Source organism: Dendropsophus ebraccatus, chromosome 3 (genome assembly GCF_027789765.1).
Source record: "Dendropsophus ebraccatus isolate aDenEbr1 chromosome 3, aDenEbr1.pat, whole genome shotgun sequence".
Lineage (NCBI taxonomy): Eukaryota > Metazoa > Chordata > Amphibia > Anura > Hylidae > Dendropsophus > Dendropsophus ebraccatus.
The window spans coordinates 140472401-140490831 of record NC_091456.1 but is presented as its reverse complement, the minus strand read 5'-3'; the positions used below and the strand labels follow the sequence as shown (position 1 = coordinate 140490831).

Sequence of the window (18431 nt, the reverse complement as noted above, 5' to 3'; positions counted from 1 at the left end):
AATCACTATGAGTACTGGGTGAATGGGGATCACTATGAGTACTGGGTGAATGGGGGTCGCTATGAGTGCTGGGTGAAAGGGGATCACTATGAGTACTGGGTAAATGCGGATCACTATGAGTGCTGGGTCAATGGGGCCACTATGAGTACTAGGTTAATGGGATCACTACGAGTACTGGGTGAATGGGGGTCGCTATGAGTATTGGGGGGATGGGGATCACTATGAGTACTAGGTGAATGGGGATCACTATGAGTACTGGGTAGATGGGGATCACTATGAGTACTGGGTTAATGGGGATCAATATGAGTACTGGGTGAATGGGGCCACTATAAGTACTAGGTTAATAGGATCACGAGGAGTACTGAGTGAATGGGGGTCACTATGAGTACTGAGTGAATGGGGGTCGCTATGAGTACTGGGTGAATGGGGTTACTATGAGTACTGGGTGAATAGAATCACTATGATGAGTATTGGGGGGATGGGGATCACTATGAGTACTGGGTAAATGGGGGTCACTATAAGTACTGGGTGAATGGGGTTACTATGAGTACTGGGTAAATGGGGGTCACTATGAGTACTGGGTAAATGGGGGTCACTATGATGAGTAGTTGGGGGGATGGGGGGGTCCTAAATGGGGCTCTGAAGCAGAGCAGCTGCCCTGCTGACATCATGGTATACAGAGACTAAATTACTTTTTAAAATATAATTTGGCCTCCATAATCATTGAGCATCATATAATTCAAAATGACAAAGAGAACTATTGACCGAGTTAACCTATCAGGTCTATAAGAAAAAAATAGAAGAAAAAAATAGGAAAAAAAGGCGCCTTCTGGTGCAATATCACTTGGGCAGCTGGTATCTTAGAAATGTATGTGCAAATGCACTCACCTTTTGGTGTTGTGCTAGTATAGGCACAACACTATTGAAGGCTCACAATATACACCGCAGCCGGTACCACTCGGAGTATTCCAACTGGCCCAATTGCCAGCGGGTAGATCCAACAAAATTTCTGAGGGGAATCAAGGGACCGACTCCAACCTCCAAAGTGCTCCTTGAGTGTCGTGGCGCAGATGTATCGTGATGTCCACAAAATTCAACATCCAACCGATGGGATAATGATACAAAGTAGTGGTTTATTGAGGCAACGCGTTTCGGCTTGTGTAGTAACAGACAAGCCTTTCTCAAGCCATAAAACCCATCTCAATACAACAACATATATATACATATACATACCACCCTATGATGTGGCCTCCAAACACTTCCGGGTGAGGACTCGCCTCTAACTAAGATTGATATGATGTCTAAACTATAATAGATATAAATCTCCATGTAATAGTGACAAAATAAATCATATTACCTTCGACTACTTGATAAGACTCCATTTTCCGTACTGTCCGTGGTCCAAAACCCAGGGGACACCGCAACAGGAAATGACGTTGCATGTTCAACGCAAATAGCGTATCTGCTGGAGTGGGAATAGCACTCAGGGAGAGATCTAACTAAGATTAGCGTAGGACCTTTTGGTCTAAATCGTGCTGGAACGCAACTCCTAACGCTAACTACGTAGCGCATGCGCATGAGAGACATGCGTAGAACCACAAGGCCCATAAGAGCCTATTAACCCCATTTATGCTAGTAAAGAATTCATTCAAGGGCATGTAGTGCATTCGCAACTCTATCCTTACTGTTCATGATACTTAAACATGCTCAATGACCTCATTTAGACCATTGGGTACTAAACTTTGTATTTTGTAGATCCAAAACGACTCACGTCTATTGAGACGTGTGTATCCATCAGCAATATTTAATGGGATCTGTTCAATCGGTAAAATTGTGATTTTGTTGAAGTCACTGTTGTGTTCCTGTAACAAATGCCTTGACACACTGTGTTTTTCAAATTTCCTATTCGTATTACATCTATGATTATTCATGCGAAGGTGCAGAGGCTGTATGGTCCGCCCGATGTATTGGAGACCACATGTACAATTAAGCAAATAAATAACAAATGATGAAGTACAATCTAAATTATGTCTGATCTTAAAAACTTCCCCTGTTACAGTAGATTTAAATGAGGTGATTCCATCAGCTATATTGAGGCAACATTTACATCCTTTTTTGCCGCATTTATGTATGCCTATATTTTCTAAATCATCTTTTTTGTCTGCAATGCTCCTGCGATTTCTAAGTTTACTTTGGAGCTATTGTTTCTTTGATGGTTCTCCCCCTACGAAAAGTGAGGGCAGGTCTATCCGGAATTATTTTATTTAGAACTGGATGTTTTTTCAATAGATACCAATATTTTTCCAATATTCTTTTAATGTGTCCATTACTATTATTATATGCTGTAATAAAATTAGTACGATATTAGTATATTAGTACGATTTATATCTTCAAAATATCGTACTTAGTACGATATTAGATATTAGTACGATTTATATCTTCAAAATATTGTACTAATTTTATTACAGCATATAATAATAGTAATGGACACATTAAAAGAATATTGGAAAAATATTGGTATCTATTGAAAAAAGATCCAGTTCTAAATAAAATAATTCCGGATAGACCTGCCCTCACTTTTTCGTAGGGGGAGAACCATCAAAGAAACAATAGCTCCAAGTAAACTTAGAAATCGCAGGAGCATTGCAGACAAAAAAGATGATTTAGAAAATATAGGCATACATAAATGCGGCAAAAAAGGATGTAAATGTTGCCTCAATATAGCTGATGGAATCACCTCATTTAAATCTACTGTAACAGGGGAAGTTTTTAAGATCAGACATAATTTAGATTGTACTTCATCATTTGTTATTTATTTGCTTAATTGTACATGTGGTCTCCAATACATCGGGCGGACCATACAGCCTCTGCACCTTCGCATGAATAATCATAGATGTAATACGAATAGGAAATTTGAAAAACACAGTGTGTCAAGACATTTGTTACAGGAACACAACAGTGACTTCAACAAAATCACAATTTTACCGATTGAACAGATCCCATTAAATATTGCTGATGGATACACACGTCTCAATAGACGTGAGTCGTTTTGGATCTACAAAATACAAAGTTTAGTACCCAATGGTCTAAATGAGGTCATTGAGCATGTTTAAGTATCATGAACAGTAAGGATAGAGTTGCGAATGCACTACATGCCCTTGAATGAATTCTTTACCAGCATAAATGGGGTTAATAGGCTCTTATGGGCCTTGTGGTTCTACGCATGTCTCTCATGCGCATGCGCTACGTAGTTAGCGTTAGGAGTTGCGTTCCAGCACGATTTAGACCAAAAGGTCCTACGCTAATCTTAGTTAGATCTCTCCCTGAGTGCTATTCCCACTCCAGCAGATACGCTATTTGCGTTGAACATGCAACGTCATTTCCTGTTGCGGTGTCCCCTGGGTTTTGGACCACGGACAGTACGGAAAATGGAGTCTTATCAAGTAGTCGAAGGTAATATGATTTATTTTGTCACTATTACATGGAGATTTATATCTATTATAGTTTAGACATCATATCAATCTTAGTTAGAGGCGAGTCCTCACCCGGAAGTGTTTGGAGGCCACATCATAGGGTGGTATGTATATGTATATATATGTTGTTGTATTGAGATGGGTTTTATGGCTTGAGAAAGGCTTGTCTGTTACTACACAAGCCGAAACGCGTTGCCTCAATAAACCGCTACTTTGTATCATTATCCCATCGGTTGGATGTTGAATTTTGTGGACATCACGATACATCTGCGCCACGACACTCAAGGAGCACTTTGGAGGTTGGAGTCGGTCCCTTGATTCCCCTCAGAACTTTTGTCCTATCAGGTCTATAACCTTCACAAACTGTTGTTATGAAAAGTTTCCATGAAGAAGATATTTGAAAGAAACACAGCCAGGCATCATTAATACCAGACACATCTGCACTATAATGCTTATAACATTCCCTAAACTCGTCTCTCTCTCTCTCTCTGTTATCCCTTCTCCATCTGCTCTGTAATCTCCTTGGTGCCATGTACATTCTACCTGAACTCAGACAATGGTGTGTGACTGGCTCGCCCAATCACCTATAGGCACTTTCTATGTACAATAGCTGGACCATCGGCAAATAAAGCACTAGTTGCCTCTCATGTCACCTTCAGTCCTCCTAGTCTGTAAGCTCTTGCAAGCAGGTCTCTAGATCTCTTTGTATCTTTATTTATTTTTATTAATTTGTTGTATAATGTAATATAAATAAAACCTGTGTATTGTATAAAAAATTTTTTTAAAAAGCGCTGCGGAATCTACAAATAAATATAATTATCATTATTAATAATAATACTGTGGTGTGAACCAAGGCTGACTCATATGAACCTCACTAGCCATAGTAGATGCATATCACATCATTTTCCCCTCACTATCTGCCATAACACCAGCACCTTGGACAGCACATCCACTAGCGAATGACTATTCATGCAGTAAACAGACAGCCAAAGCATTATGGGAATTGTACTTCTGCAACAGCTGGAGGACCGAAGATTCTCCATTCCTGTTAGAGAACAATAAGTCTTACATACCTGGTCTGGAAATGAGTCTTCAAAGGATTTCTCCAGGTCCATGTTAACAGAAACCAGCGTGGTGAGAGATTTTCCATCACTGTCCCCTGGTTCTAAATTGGATTCTGTATCTAAGGCTTCTCTTGCTACTTCATGTGCATCTACCAGCTGAGGCACAAAGACGTCCTTTGTGATATCACCATTCACCGGCTCCAATTCCACTTGCTAGAATAGAAATATAAGAGAACTATTACCTCTTCCTTCATGCATCTTACTTTATTGTCAGACACCTTCCATAACAAAGTAAGTGCCAGACAGTGTCTATGCACCAGCTGAGCAGTTCACCACAGTGCTCCATGATTGCCAGACAGTGCCATCCTGTCAGAACTAACTTACCTCTACATAGCTTCAATGCTGGTCTGTACTGAAAATTGGGCGGCTGGAATAGATACAAACCACCCTGTATTCTATCAGCCATAGCTATTTTTATAATTCAGTAGGTATTTGACAAGTGGTACACAAATTGTTCCACAAAATCAAGTCATGCTCTATCCTAAGAAGTGGGGATAACTAACTGATTGCGGAATAGGGCAACTGCTGGGACATGAGGGGCACTGTGTAATACAGTATGGGCCCAAAGCAGGCAGCTGTATTATGGGTTCATACAGAATGGGCATCAGCCCTAAACATGTCAATGCCAATGACTGCAATGCCCCCTCTCTTTGTCATCAATATCTCTAGAAGCGCATGTACTATTTAATGGAGAACTTGTTGGAATAACTCAATTTACCAGAGTACTCCCATTTTAGGTCCTTGTACAGTCCTATAACTATACTTATGATTTCTCTACCTGTTTGTCCTCAATCTTTTCCTCTTTCAGAGAATCCTGGCTGTCGCAGAACATGTGCTCCACAGGATTTGCTGAGATCTCCTCCTGTAGCTTGCTCATTTCCGACTCCTCCTTTTCTTCTGCAAGCTGCTGAATGAGTTCTTTGAAGTTTTCCACTATTTGTTCTTTAGAATCCAGTCTGCGACCAAAACATAAAAAGATAAGAAGCCTGCAAAAATCTTCAGGGATATACCAGAGGCCACAATGACTCCACTAGAATTCCTGAATATGATAAGTGTAACCGTCATTTCAAACAACTTTGCAGAAACCAATAGTACAAGCGAATAAATTAAAGTCTGTAATAGATTTTTATTAGGCAAAAGAGCTTCCTTCTAGGCTCACAAAGCTCGTTTCCTCCTCTCCCCCCTCAATTTTTATCTGTTTATCGTCAAGAGAAAGCTGTCTACCACAGAATGAAGATGGATTTGCATTACCCATAAAAGTCTAAGGAGGGGGGGAGTTCTAAAGGGGATGGGTGGGCAGGGAAAAGAAACAGCCTGTGCACTATGCAGACTTTTTGGCCATAAAATTTGTTGGATTCACATGTTAGACGGCTCAGTGTTGATTTGAGAACTTCTGAAGGTATGATACAGTGAGGTAGGATTACAAGACCCTGTTTTTATTGTGTATATAGTGTATAAGAGGCAGCACAGAGTGGGGCATATACTAGCGATAGAATGGCCAGATATATGTCCTGCTACTTATATCCATACACAGGACAGAAAATCCTGAAAAGTCACCTGGAATAAGAGTTACACTTTAATTATGTTCTCTTCTAAACCAGATATGTAGCTATCTGCATTAGGAGAATAACAGAAACCAGTAAGAGTACACAGAAAGCCACCATTACTTCTTGGGTGTAATATCAAGGCTGGTAGTCTTCTCCTCCATTACTTCACCAACTTTCTTTCCAATCTTTGGCCGCTTTAGCTGACTGCTTCTTGTGCGAGTGGAGACAGGGGTCACATCATGTTCTGGAATAAAGGTGGAATAAACAAATGCAATGATTAATTGTTGGTACCACGGTCAGTCTATATCTGCTGGACCACACTACATAATATTTATATTTTTAAAAAATTATCCTTACCCTCAATAGTGTCAGCATCAGCCTTTATAAGACTTGTCTCCTCAACTGGTTCTACCTAAAAAAATAACAGAACTGTGAAGGCATCCATGGGTCATATATACGGTGTGACCCAATACCATTATATTGTGAGGCCATGTGCATAAGAAATGGGTTTTGTTGAAGTTATTATTTGATGTTAGTGCATTAAAGGAGAAGTCCGGCAAAAGGTTTTCTTAAAGTATTGTATTGCCCCCAAAAAGTTATACAAATCACCAATAATCACTTATTACGGGAAATGCTTAAAAAGTGCTTTTTTCCCTGCACTCACTACTGCATCAAGGCTTCATTTCCTGGATAAAATGGTGATGTCACGACCCGCCTCCGAGAGCTGTGCAGGCTGTGGCTGCTAGAGAGGATGATGGCGGTCTGGTCGTGACATCACCATTTTATCCAGGAAGTGAAGCCTTGATGCAGTAGTAAGTGCAGGGAAAGAGCACTTTTTAAGAATTTCCCATAATAAGTGTATATTGGTGATTTGTATAACTTTTGGGGGGCAATACGATACTTTAATAAAAATTATCGCCAGACTTCTCCTTTAAGAAGGTTAATATTTTCTAATGGATGCTGAGAAATAGTTATTTAAACCTTCTTCTCTCCATGGTCAATAGATTACAAATAAAAGGGACAGAGTCTAAGGCTCCAATCACAGTACACACAGCCTCTATTTGTAGAGACACATACTTTTTCATAAGTGCTGTGTACTTCTATATTTCTATATTTAAAGTTGCTTCTTTTTTATTTTGCTACATAGTATAGTTACATAGTTAAAAAAAGACAAGAGTCCATCATGTATCCCTGGAAAACATGGATACCACTATGGCATCTTCCAGATGGTCCTTGAGCGGTACCCTCCCTCTGCACAGAGACAGCAGCCTGAGGGATACGAGCACAGATCAGTTTTGCTTCATATAAAGCGAAACAAATCTGCGTCGCTCATCTCTAGTTTTAAATCTAAAATAATAGGGGTTGTTTAGCATACTTTGGCTGCATCATTGCAATAACGGCTGTTGGTTCATTACTCAGGTTCAGGTTGGCGGCTTTTAACACCCTTTTTGGTTTGGCTATTAAAAGGTTAAATAGAATTTAAGTTAAAAAGGCAGAATAATGGCCAAAAGAAAATCAATGTGTGAACAACTGAAAATAATGGCTGCTGTCTGCAAAATAAAGGCAGCAAATTAATGTCATGAACATTAATTTGACGGCCGCTGCGAACAACGGCCATTATTCTATACAATTGGCGTAAGCTATAGCTGAAATCTATTCTTGGTCTTAGCTAGCCCAGATTTAAATGGGTATTCCGGTCCTAGGCTATAAAAACAATATTGTGCCAGGCACCTTATAAGTCCTCTGCTGTTCCCCCTCAGTACCCGTTCAACTCCATTTGGTCCCCTGACCTCTCTCTAGCAGGTCCTGCTCCTTAGCAGTCATCTCAGAAACAGAAAGAAGAAGAAAGAAGATCAGGGGACCAGACGAAGAAGAATGGATTTGTGGGTGTATGTCACAGGTATTACTAGATTCAGTGAAGGTGAAAAATAGTGATATGTGATATACCTTAATGCTGCTGTTCTACAGAACCTTGTTTCTGGCATTATGAGTAAATGAGCAGACAGTAGATGGTAATATGGAGCAATAATCCCACCTGTTCATCTTGGTCCTTGGTGTCCACTATCTGAATGTCTTCCTTTTGTTCAGTCTCTAAATCCAGTGCCTCTTCGATCTGGGATTCGGCTGGTGGCTGCACTGACTTCTTCTCTGTAGATTGAGATACTTGATCATCTTTGGCAACATCTATATCTGGTGGAATAAACAAAAAGTGAAAAATGACTAGAATGATCCATGATGGATGAAATTGGATACTTATCATGAAACTGTGTATAAGGCTATGTTCACACATAGGGGGACATTTATTAAGTCCGACGTTTTTTACGCCGGACTTAAAAATGTCCCCGCATCTCCGGCGCTACGGGTATTTATGTAGAGGCGGACTGCCTTTACATAAATCCCGTGCGCTCCGGTGCACACGGCCGAAAACCTGAAAGGTGGAGTAGGTTTTCGGCGTATCTTTTGGCGGAACGGATGGTGAATCGCGCGGACTCTGAGTCCGCGCCCTCCGTTCCGCCCCCTTCACACCCCCTCCCCGGCATACCCGGAGGAAAGTGCCGATTTGCGAATATTTTATTCGCAAATCGGCCATTTGCAAATAAAATAATGCGCAAATCGACACTTTCCGCCGAAAAACCCCTGTACGCCCGTTGATACATGTCCCCCATAGAGTTTAATTAGAGATATTTTGCAGCAAATTGCAATGTATTCACACTTGTTGCTGCTGTCACTGCATTTAACCAAACATACAATCATGTAATATCCAGAGACAAACATTAACTACAGAACAGATCATAATTAAAGGATAGGAGACAAGTAGGAGATTCCGGTGATCTCCAGATCAGCCCCCGGCTCCTCTGTTTTGAATACAGCTCACCGGGGGGCACAGAGGTCCAACCCCCTGCGATATCTTATTAAGTTTTAATCGGAGACCCCTTTAAAATAGAACTAGTTATAGAGGGAGAGGTGGGCACCACAAAAATAGTAAGTGATGCAATCTATAGGGTGCCGCCTACTACCCTATGAAAAAATGTATACATGCACAAAAAAGGAGAGAGAACCATAGGGTATGAAAATGAGGTGCACACCTGACATAATGCAAAAATAAAATAACTTTATTACTATCGGCTACAAACAGGTTAAAAACATCTAAAATCCAAACAATGGCATCCTCCTAGGATACAGGAGGTTGCTCACTGCTACACAGCTGTGCTCAATGGGCTATGGAGGGACTAGAGCAAAACATACCAGAATGTGTTCAATACATAAAATAAACATAATACATAATGGCATACAATGAATACCACCTGAAAATATGTAGTCCCAGTGTAACAGAGAACCAGATACCCCGGTTTAGATTTTAGATGTTTTAACCTGTTTGTAGCCGGTAGTAATAAAGTTATTTTTGCATTATATCTAAGGTGTGCGCCTCATTTTCATACCTTATGGTTCTCTCTCCTTTTTTGTGCATGTACCCCTTTAAAATAGGCACTGTTGTTTTAACAAGCTTGCATAGATCAATAGTACAAGCAAAAATAAAAAGTTTTGTAATGTATGTTATCAGACATACAGCAGCATATCAGGAAAAGGTGGCAGGTTTGCTAAATGAATGTATTTACAAAATATTTACCTTGACGAGTCCTATAACTATGTTGGTTGAGAAGAGAATGCCCCTTTAAGGTCTGTTATGTTATTAGCTCTTGTTAAATCTGGCCAAGAGGCTCCTTTTCTACCATACTGCAATTGGCTGCAACAGCTTGAATAATGTTGTGAGCAATGATTCTATTGATTAATATATATCTTACCCAATAATCTCTGTGATTCTCTTTTTATAATACTTGTGATGACAGTTCTCTGGAACCAATGACCGACTCCTTCAACTTCCCAAAGCAGCTCCTGGTCTCCAGGGTACTTGTCTAAATACTGTTTGCAGGCTAAAATATACAGATATTAAAGGAGACCATAAGCAATGATGGAAAACCAAACAATATACACAGTAATGTGATACATATACTTAGTGTAAAAATACAAAAACAGTTCAAAAGTTTTCCAGGTAACAGGTATTATGTGAAGTGCAGGGTCTTATGGGCAAGTGCATGAAAAAGAAACAGAGAATCCTGTGTAGTGCAATACCACTGGCCCTGCACTAGCCATAACAAAATGACTTTTACCTGGGATATTCCACTCAAGAAAATAAATCAAACCTTGTCCAGTCTCTACCAAAAATCAATATGATGCCATATGAAGCAGTCTGTATCCAACAGTCACTAAAAAATAATGATACCAACCCCAGACCCTGTCTGTGTAATATTTCTGGGTGCACCTCTGCCTGGACAAGTTACAAAATCACCAAGAAATAAAATTAGATGGCATACGATGTCTGTAAGGTGTACACTATATAGCAATAAGTAGCACATTACCTGTATACATTAAAGGTGACAGAGGATACTTCAGTCCAAGTTCATCTGCTGTGAAACAGTCAACAAAATCTTCAAGCATCTGAAGTGCAAAATCTTTATCACAATATCTCTTCCTCACAAACATGGTGTCCAGGATTGGGAGGGTGTAGCTTTGTGTTAGATATGCTTTGCACACACTTCCTGGTAAATCACAAACATATATAAAATAAAAGAATATTCGTATGAATAATCCAACATTCCCAACTCTTTTTTTTACTAAAACAGCAAATGGAGTTTTCAGTGGTATATAGAAGCAATGGTTATGTCCTAGCAGCAGTTCTATATGGTTCCTCTGCAACACAGGCTAAGGCTGGGTTCACACACAGTATACTTCAGGCAGTATTTGGTCCTCAAGTCAGGTCCTCATAGCAACCAAAACCAGGAGTGGATTGAAAACACAGAAAGGCTCTGTTCACACAATGTTGAAATTGAGTGGATGGCCGTCATATAACGGTAAATAACTTCCATTATTTCAATATAACAGCCGTTGTTTTAAAATAACAGCAAATATTTGCCATTAAATGACGGCCATCCACTCAATTACAACATTGTGTGAACAGAGCCTTTCTGTGTTTTCAATCCACTCCTGGTTTTGGTTGCTATACAGCCTCACAAATACAGCCTCAAATATACATAGTGTGAACCCAGCCTTATGGTGCGTTTACACAGGCAGATTTATCTGACAGATTTTTGAAGCCAATGCCAGAAACAGACCATAAACAGGGAACGGGTCATAAAGGAAAGACTGAGCTTTCTCCTTTTTTCAAATCCAGTCCTGGCTTTGGCTTCCAAAATCTGTCAGATAAATCTGCCTTTGTAAACGCACCATTAGAGGATCAAATATAGCCTGATGGTTTGGAACTCTGTTACTAGCCATACTAATGCTACAATTACACGAAACGATTATCGGGCGAATTTTCGCGATAACGATCGAATTCGAACGATAATCGTACGTGTAAACGCGGCGAACGATCGAAAAATCGTTCATTTTGATCTTTTAACATGTTCATAAATCGTCGTTCGCAAGAAATTCGCCGATCGCTCCGTGTAAACAGTCGTCGCGCGATAGTCCGGCCACGCGCGCCCCCCCCCCCCCCCCCCCCCGGATCGCCCCCCCCGCCGCCGCTCTGATCGGCACCCCCGCCGCTCCGATCGCCACCCCCAACCGCCGCCGCTCCGATCGCCCCCCCCCCCCCTCCCCCCAGTGGGAGTGATAGTGGGTTCAGTCACTCTATTGGCCACTTTCAAGGAGAGGTGTGGGTACTAGTCACTTTTTCCGGCCATAGCAGCTGATGCAATGGGTTACAAGGCTTTGATCGGAGGAGGGGTAATCCAGCTGGGGCAACCCTGACCTCATGCTTGAAGTGAGCTGAATTTAGCACTTTTTCTGTCACTTTAATACTTTATTCTACAGATCAGAATAATGGTACATGCTAATAGTAAGTGTAAAAACTAAAAATAAATACTGACCTGGAAGCTTTGCCGAGTAGAATCCAATGGCTTCTCCCTTTCTCCATAAAATCTTAGCAAAGTCTGTGCTGCTGTGGCACAAGAAGGGAACTTCATTTCTCTCCATTTCTTTCTTTCGATATATAATTCGGTTCAGCACATATAGAACAATTCTTTCTCCTAGTGACCTGACCTGCAAAAAGGATCCAAGAATATCTCTTCACAAGGATTCATGGTTATTTGCAATAAAAGGGTCTTCTACTGGAACAAACTCATGCCTTATCTGCAGCTTAGGGGTAAGTGTTTAATCTGTGGGATCTAACCACCGGGAACCTTTCTTCCCAACAGAACAGGGGTCCTCCCAGGCTGCATGTCAAACTGCAGCTACATTTAAACTGTGGGGACATAAGGGCCCTATTCCACCGGACGATTATCGTTAGCATAATTGTTAACGATTAACTATCTCAAACGACCGCTATTGCGAAAGACCTGAAAACGTTCACTCATTTCCATGGAACGATAATCGTTACTTATGATCGTAATTGCGATCGTTTCTTCTTCCGTATTTATTCGCTATTGCGTTCGTATCTATTGCGAACGACCGAACGATGTCTTATTCAATGCGAACGATTTGCGAACGAGCAACGATAAAAATAGGTCCAGGTCTTATAAAGCGATCAACGATTTCTCGTTCGGTCGTTAATCGTTAACTGCATTTCAACCGAACGATTATCGTTTAGATTCGAACGATTTAACGATAATCTGAACGATAATCGTCCGGTGGAATAGGGCCCTAAGACCCCTGTTCCCATGATCATTGTTGGTCCCAGTGGTCAGACCCCCAACAATCAGTAATTCATCCACTATACAGCATAAGATCATGACCCAGTTCTTACCTGTTGCAGGCCTTCCCGAGAGGAGTTTGATGTCCTAACAATATCATCAATAGTCCACCACTGGTGAGCAAGATATAGCGCCACAGCTGTAGAGGAATAATATCATATACTCAACTGGACAGACACTGTTCTCTATATCATAATGACATATTTTTCATAAACGTGTTTATTCTAACAGTAACCCCCACCTATCTTCTTATGTGTGCAAAAACTGGTTGGTGTTACCATAGCCTTAGCCAAAAGCAACACAAACAGCACTTTTTAAAGGGAACCTGCCAGCAGGAGAACAGTGCCTGACATGAGGGCACCATTTAATAACTCTAGAGAAGCCGAGTGTACAGATGTAAAGAATAAAAGGGACACGATTTATCTCTTATCCATAGGATAAAATCACTTGGTGTCAGACCTCAGGGACCCTCACAATCATGAGAAGGTTTCTGAGTCCCTGTTTAAATGGAACAATCATCAAGCCACTAAAGGCGGCCATACAATGTTATCTTTCCAGGCCTCCCCCTGGAAAACTGAATGTTCATGTATTTTACAAAGGGAGGGGTAAGACACAGCCAGACAACTCTGGCACCACTTTAGGGTATATGCACACGGAGTAATTCAGTCGGAAAATTCTGTGCGCAATCCACTGCTCGTCCCCGTGCTCCCACCACCCTCTCCGCTGGTTTTATAGGCACCATTATATGCTATAGCGGATTCCGCTGTCTGCCTGAAGAATTGACATGACAATTTTTGGGTGGACAGCAGAAGCTGCGGGAGCAAATAGTGGTGCCTATGGAGCCAGCGGAGAGGGCAGCCGGAGCACGCGGGGACAAGCGGCAGATTACGCATGGAGTTTTCTGACTGAACTACTCTGTGTGCATATACCCTTATCCTTCCAAGATCAAAATGGTCAGGCAGTGAAAATCTGCCTTCTCTCCACCAACATCCGCCAGCTTGTTGTCCCCTGCAGCAATGACCAGACCCTCATCTGGAGAAGGTTAAAGGGAGAAAGCCAAAGGGCTACTTAAAGGGATTCTGTCAGCACTCAGACACAACCCAAGTTGCTGACAGTGTTATATAGGTCACCGCATCCTATTCAACATGGTACCTATAGCTTATCCGTCCATGTGGCAGAAAATGTGTAATCTTAGTGTGACCAAGTGTTAAAGAGGAGTTGCGGCCATGCCGCAATCTGTCACCCCTCATCCTTGGTTCCTAATCCCTCCTCCTTTTGAATATTAATTTCATATCGGCCTCCAGTTCCCGTGCTGCTGATGACATGCGCATCCAGCGTCCTAAACTCATTCAAGCAACGTAGCCTGGAAGAGCGACACACGAGCATTGACAGAAATAAGCGCCACTGCTCAGCGTGCATGCGTCACTTTTCCTGGCTACAGCACGTATGAGTTTAGGGACGCAGGACACACACGTCATTAGCGGCACAGGAACTAGAGGCCGAAACGAAATTATTATTCAAAAGGAGGAGGAACCAAGGATGAGAAGTGACAGAGCGTGGCACGGCCGGAGAGCCGCAACTTCTCTTTGACACTTGGTTACAGTAAGATTACACATATAGCTACAGGTACCATGTTAAATAGGTTGCTGTGACCTATATAACACTGCCAGCAACTCGGGCCGGGTCTGAGTGCTGACAGATCCCAAATTGGTTAGATGGCGCAGTGGGTCTACATCCACTGATTATTGCACTTGGAGTCTTAAAGGCTATTAAACTGTGCTCTCAGATAGGGTTCTGCTTTCTGCTCTTTCTAACGCAGATTAGTTATTATCCCCGAGACATCTGGAATTATAAGTGCTTATATAAGTGCTTATAAGCTATAAGTAATCTTTGTGGTGTGTTCACATGTACGTAACCTGCTGCAAATTTGGTCTAGCAGATTAAAGCTATTCATTTAAACTGGTTAGGGCTATGTTCACACACCATAAAAATGATGGCTGTTTTTACTGAGCAGCCGTCAAATAACTGCAAATAACAACCGTCATATTCGCATAATACCGGCTGTTGCTATAAAGCAACGGCAGCTATTTGCCGTTAACTAACAGCGTCCAATAAAAACATCAGTCATTTTGACGGTGTGTGAACATTATACAAAATCCGCATCATCACATCCACAGCATGAATTCACAGCAGATTACACACGTGTGAACATAGCCTAAAAATTTGTCTCTTATAACTAACAGACATACAATAAAGTCCTTACACAATGTCCTACCTGTCAGTGGATCTTCTGGTGCAAAAAGAGCGAGAACTTTGTGTGTCTGATCTCCTCCATAAAGCGGGACATACCCTACTGTGCTAAGACTGATCGGTACCTGGAAAGAAATCCATTAACGGTTAATATATGAATTTTACCATGAATTCTTGATTACTCTCGGGGAAGTCTGAAAAAGGTCTGACAACTACCCGATCACTACAACAGTATCACTTACTGGTGACGATGGTCATTTACACATAGACACAAGGAACATGTGGATTATACTGTGGGACCCTCAAGTCCAAAGCAAAATCTTCCAAGTGCAGAAATAGGGGAATCATTGAACATATTACCTCCCTTCCGTCTTGCGATGATATATACTCTGGGTTATCAGGGTCCGCACACCGGAGGTAGGACAAATAATCCTCCGATAGGCTATCCAGCTCTTCATGGCTACAGTTCTCCAAGATGTCGGCAGGGAAGGCCATTCCTAAGAAGTAACACAAAACATGTAACCTGTCAATCAAACACACTAAGAACAATCCGAATGATTCATGTACTTCAATCAAAATAATGTATGACTCTCATTGTTTACAATTATAAGGCTAGGTTCACATAACCATTGTGGCACCTGTGGCACATATACATCAGCAAAATAGACAAAATATGTGCCAGACAGGCATGGCCTGAATGTAGTAAGACAGTGACTATGTTAGGGTCATTTCCCACAAGTATACAGTTATTTATTAATATTCAAAAGCATGTTGTTCTGCAAGTTGTGATTCCAAGTAACTACGTGTATATGTGTAGGAAATCAGCTGACTACGTTTGGCCATTAAGGTCAATGGGTGCCATGCCTTTCTATGTACTTATAGGTTGGCTTCCCATTATGACATTTTGCCACAGATGGCCCAAGTTATTTTTTATTGCATTTAATAGGGATACTTTGTGTACTCCCACAGATGGAGTTGGGTACTTTCTTACTTTGGGTCCATATCTTTTCACCGCTAGTTAAAGATGACAAAGGTTGTAGACTGCAGTGGGCTAAATAGGAGGACACCTGATTTTGCACAAGGACCCAGGGTTTAGCTGAGCATGCATTTTTATGGTAAATTTCTTTGATCTAGCTGTCAGATGAATATCGACCATTGGAAAAAAGAACAGGTACAGCGGACTGTCAAGTCACAATATTAATTGGTTCCAAGGCAATTACTATTGTATCTTGAGTGCATAACTCTATGGAAAACTAGTTTTAACTTATTTAAAAAAATAAACAGATGGGTATTACAGCTAAAGCAAGTCCTTACACATAGAAGTCAGAGAGAACTGCCGGAGGCTGTAAATCACTTTCACTGTAAATAGCAGGAGTTTCTTTAGGGTCCTAAACATTACATATGCACAACAGAAAAATAAAATATACCTGTCCTCACCTGGTATCCAAAGGAGCAGATTATCCTGTCATAGTTCTGGAGCACTACAGTACTGCACTATAGTGTAGAGAGGTGCCATTAAGTGCATGTACTACAGTAGTACAGGAACTATAAGAGAACTGACCTCTCTGACTGGTCAGATCTCCTGGATTGTCTGTGGCATTGTATGTTAAGTGTGGTTTCAAGATAAAATTGTCCAAAAAAGTCCATTGTGTAGTAAAAAAAATACTGCAACCTAAGGCCATCGTAAGTTTAGAGGCCAATAGTATATGCAACCATTGTCATCAAAGCAAATAGTGAATTCCTTATCAATAAAACACAATAACGCAGTTAATTTATAGTAGGGTATGGAGCTTAAACAGTACTAAATGGTCAATCATGGTGAAAAAGGTCATGGAGTCCATCACACAACCTTACTAGCTTTAAGTATTGTACATGCAACCTCTCGAGATGTTATTAGTGACTACCTGAACCATCGCTCCTGGCTATTATAAGTGGTGGACGCAAACATATGTTCAGCTCAAAACTTATTAAAGCAGTTTTCCAGACTGTGAGCAAATGATTTACATTCTGTAAGAGTGGTCACGAAGGTAGTGTGTCTAGTTTAGATGCCCCTGTAAGCCCGTCCGACATGAAGTCCCATATAAGTAGGAGTGTTGGTATCTGCTACTTATATACACATGTTGATCTTCCCCTTCCTGATACACTGTATATCACACATCCCCACTATCCCGACACTGTCCCCTAAAGGATTGTGTTTCACATATTGAGCAGTAGAGCAGTTTTTCAGTAACAGAACTGGGTTGACTATGACAACGGTGTATTTACAGCATCTTGTAATATGGGTGCATTCACGTACCCAAAAACAGAGGCCCGACCTGTAAGAAGGGAGATGGAACTGCATGTCTGATCTATGGCAGCTCTATCTGGTCAGCAATTAGACAAATACACATATATTTCGGTATTTTTCATAAGCTCAGAACAATCCCTTTAACTCTATTCCTTTAGCACAAAGCTGTGAGCATTTAGAGTATAAGGTGGCCTATTGTCATCAAAGGCTTGATGCACACGCTTTATACTGCAGCTGGCTTCAAGCTGCACATAAGCACAAGGATATACCACAAATGAGAAACATACACCTGTAATGCCACTTTATTTTATATAATATGATATTTATTATATATTATATGAATGGCCTGCATATGAATGGCCGCTATGTAATTTTACATTTTCCCTGCTATTGGTAAAATAAGCTTATGGGTGGGATCCAGAGGAAACAGCTGATTGCCCTGGGGGATGAATCTCACAATCTACTTGTTGTGGGACATGAAGCAATACCACCCATTTCCTGTACATAATAATACAGGGAAGACATATGCTATGCTTCGGATCATAGTATGGTGCTGGGCTGAGGAGTAGTGGTTGCACTTTTCACTAGTGACTAGGAATGCTGCTGCTGATCTGTATGACAGTGACTCTTGTTGTTACTGTCTACCAACCTGTCAGCTTAAATACGTGTCAGATCATCCGTGCTCGTAGCCAAACTTCCTCTGATAGGTCGTGGCTGATTCTGCATGGGTGAGCAAGTTCCATACAGCCTTGAGCAAATCTACTCATTAAAACTCTCATGCAGAAAGGATATTGAAGTGGAAAAGAATGTCCAAATAAAACAAAAAATGTGCCCCGTTTGCTTCCCTGAAATCAGAAAACCAAAAATATGCAAAAACCATGAGAATTGTGCAGCGTATCAGAGGATGGAAAACAAGGACAGATATCGAACAACTGTCATCCCAAAACGTGTTCTTATATATTCACAATGTAAATGTCTGTTCTTGTCAGGGGATGCTTTTC

General features: G+C 41.1%; 1 protein-coding gene across 2 annotated transcripts in view; it reads right to left on the bottom strand.

Moving 5' to 3' along the window:
- The window catches only part of FAM169A (family with sequence similarity 169 member A), a 55522-nt gene that overhangs the window by 13219 nt on the left and 23872 nt on the right, over positions 1-18431 (bottom strand). For both annotated transcript variants that reach the window (XM_069962792.1, XM_069962793.1), the window contains exons 2-12: positions 15504-15640; positions 15169-15268; positions 12947-13032; positions 12072-12243; positions 10563-10742; positions 9948-10076; positions 8180-8334; positions 6502-6556; positions 6265-6388; positions 5376-5553; positions 4547-4750 (exon numbers count right to left, since the gene is read on the bottom strand). In XM_069962792.1, coding sequence (XP_069818893.1) covers positions 4547-4750; positions 5376-5553; positions 6265-6388; positions 6502-6556; positions 8180-8334; positions 9948-10076; positions 10563-10742; positions 12072-12243; positions 12947-13032; positions 15169-15268; positions 15504-15638 — 1518 coding nt within the window. In that variant the 5' untranslated portion in view covers positions 15639-15640. The remainder of the gene's footprint in view (positions 1-4546; positions 4751-5375; positions 5554-6264; positions 6389-6501; positions 6557-8179; positions 8335-9947; positions 10077-10562; positions 10743-12071; positions 12244-12946; positions 13033-15168; positions 15269-15503; positions 15641-18431) is intronic.